The 2160-nt window shown below is 37.1% G+C and overlaps 1 protein-coding gene across 1 annotated transcript in view; it reads right to left on the bottom strand.

Moving 5' to 3' along the window:
- Window positions 1-814: 814 nt before the first annotated feature.
- The window catches only part of LOC142336653 (uncharacterized), a 39372-nt gene continuing 38026 nt past the window's right edge, over window positions 815-2160 (bottom strand). Inside the window, exon 4 of the mRNA XM_075385563.1 lies at window positions 815-1078. Coding sequence (XP_075241678.1) covers window positions 815-1078 — 264 coding nt within the window. The remainder of the gene's footprint in view (window positions 1079-2160) is intronic.

Here is a 2160-nt window from a genome sequence, read left to right as displayed (position 1 = left end):
ATATATATATATATATATATATATATATGTGTATATATGTATATGTATATGTATATATTATATATAATATAATATATATATATATATATATATATATTATATATAATATATATATATATATATATATATATATATATATACTTAGGGTTATTTGTTGATCTTTTTGATCTCACAAATCCAAATGCCATATTAACAAGTTAATCAGACCCCTCATGTGAATCTCTAATCTCTAAGTTCTTCTGAAAAAAATCATTTTGTTAATCTCTCATTTGAGGAAATCTATTATTCTAATTTTATTAAAACTTCTACTGTGCCGGCAACAGTTCATAGCCGAACACATAGATTCTTTCAACCCTAAATTGTGAACAATTACTTGGGTCAAAGGAAACTCTTGCTACTCCTGTTAAATTTACGGTAGAGGATGGTCTTTTAATAAGTCGACGCCTCTTTTAATAAAGACTATCAATATTTGGCAAATAGCTGCTATTTCCGATTGTAATGTTCACATTTGCGCCTTTTTTTGGGTACACAATTGGGCAGAGTGCCAAATTGGGGGAAACTAAGGAAAATTTTATTGGTAACTATCTTCAAAAAGGGAAATGATGACACGTTCCATATTAGCTTTTCGGTATAATATCATGACTATTCGAAGTTTTATATCTAAATAAGGTCTTGAATAATTCGTAACAAACTAACCAAATTATAGTTTAAGATTGCTATAACTCTTTCTGCGGAAATCACTGACATTCCTAGAAGCAGCTATTTGTCAAACAACTGACGAGAGAGAATTTTTTCGCCTAAAATCATAGAAAACTCACGAGGTGATAAATGAAACAGATCCCTGCATAGGTTTTGTAACGAATTTCTGTCCATTCCATTTTACATAATTGTGGTTTTCCCTGAGGTAATTTTGCACCCGCTTTACGGATACTTTCTGCGCATTTTCATGACTTCCACTAGCTCCGATGTCAATATTTCCTCCTAAGATTCCCGCAGGTAGTGGAATTCCGATTTTTGCTTCTGCTGCTATTGTCCCACTCTCTTTGTTCACTGAGAACGAGTCGTCGTCATTTGAGTCCTGAACACGGCGAAGTGTGAAATGAAATTCATGCGATTTTCGAGCGCTCTTGAGTCTGATCAGGGACACTTTCTGTCTGGAGTGGTCTGATCAGAGGGACTTTCGGTCTGGGACGGTCGGGACCAGATTGATTTCGAGCGCACACCTCGACCTGGGTGGTATCCGATTTATTATTTGGAAAATTTATGGAAACTAGCAATATCATCGAATGCGCCTCAGAAACATGTTTTTTCAAAGACCATGTTAAAACTTAAAATCATAAAATCTAAACATATTAAATATAATTTTTTTTTGCATGTTGGCCTTAACTGCAATCTTCACATCAATTTAAGTGCTGGATCCTTTCTACAATCTCCCTTGCATAATTAAATTCCCAGGGGAGATTGCTGAAAAGAATTTAGGCAAGCTTTTTATTGCCCAATCAGAGAAGAGCGCGGCGCAAACTTTCCACGCAATTTCATAGCATGTTAAACATATAACCTAAACGAACTAATTAAGTTTTGCTGCAACAATTAATCTCATTGGAATATCGAGCCAAAAACCTCCAAGTGACGAGCCACGCGTCGTCGTGGCTCCCAGGGTGATGTGCACGACCCAAGCCGGCTTTGATCAGAATGACTTGAGTCGCAAACAGACAGGGATTTTCAGGCTCACTTGGGCCGCGCAATGGGTCCAGACCAAAATTTTGAACCTATTGTACTTTTTTTTAAAAATTTTTCGGGGCTTTATTATGACTTTTTTACTTCACTTTTGGGCTTTATTATCACTTTTTTGCTTCTAATTCGGATGACTGGCTGTCTTCTCGGGCTAGCGTTAGTTCCTATCATACTGTCTTCTTTCTGTGGAGAATTTTGACTATACCACAAAGACTCTGTAAAACGCTTTGCTACACAGACTGGACTATGCAGACCATACAACAAGACTATCCAGACTCTAGGCCGTGCTCTGATCAGACCATCCAGACTTTGGATGGAGCTTGGATCACACTATCCGGTCTCTGGGTGGGGATCTGATCACACTCTCAAGACCAAAGATAGTTCGCTAATCAGACCGTTCAAAGACTGGACTTGGCCGTGATCGGA

The sequence above is a fragment of the Convolutriloba macropyga genome, chromosome 3, assembly GCF_964194025.1.
Source record: "Convolutriloba macropyga chromosome 3, txConMacr16.3, whole genome shotgun sequence".
In the NCBI taxonomy this organism is placed as follows: domain Eukaryota; kingdom Metazoa; phylum Xenacoelomorpha; order Acoela; family Convolutidae; genus Convolutriloba; species Convolutriloba macropyga.
The sequence above is the reverse complement of the archived record's forward strand: the minus strand, read 5'-3'. Positions and strand labels throughout refer to the sequence as shown.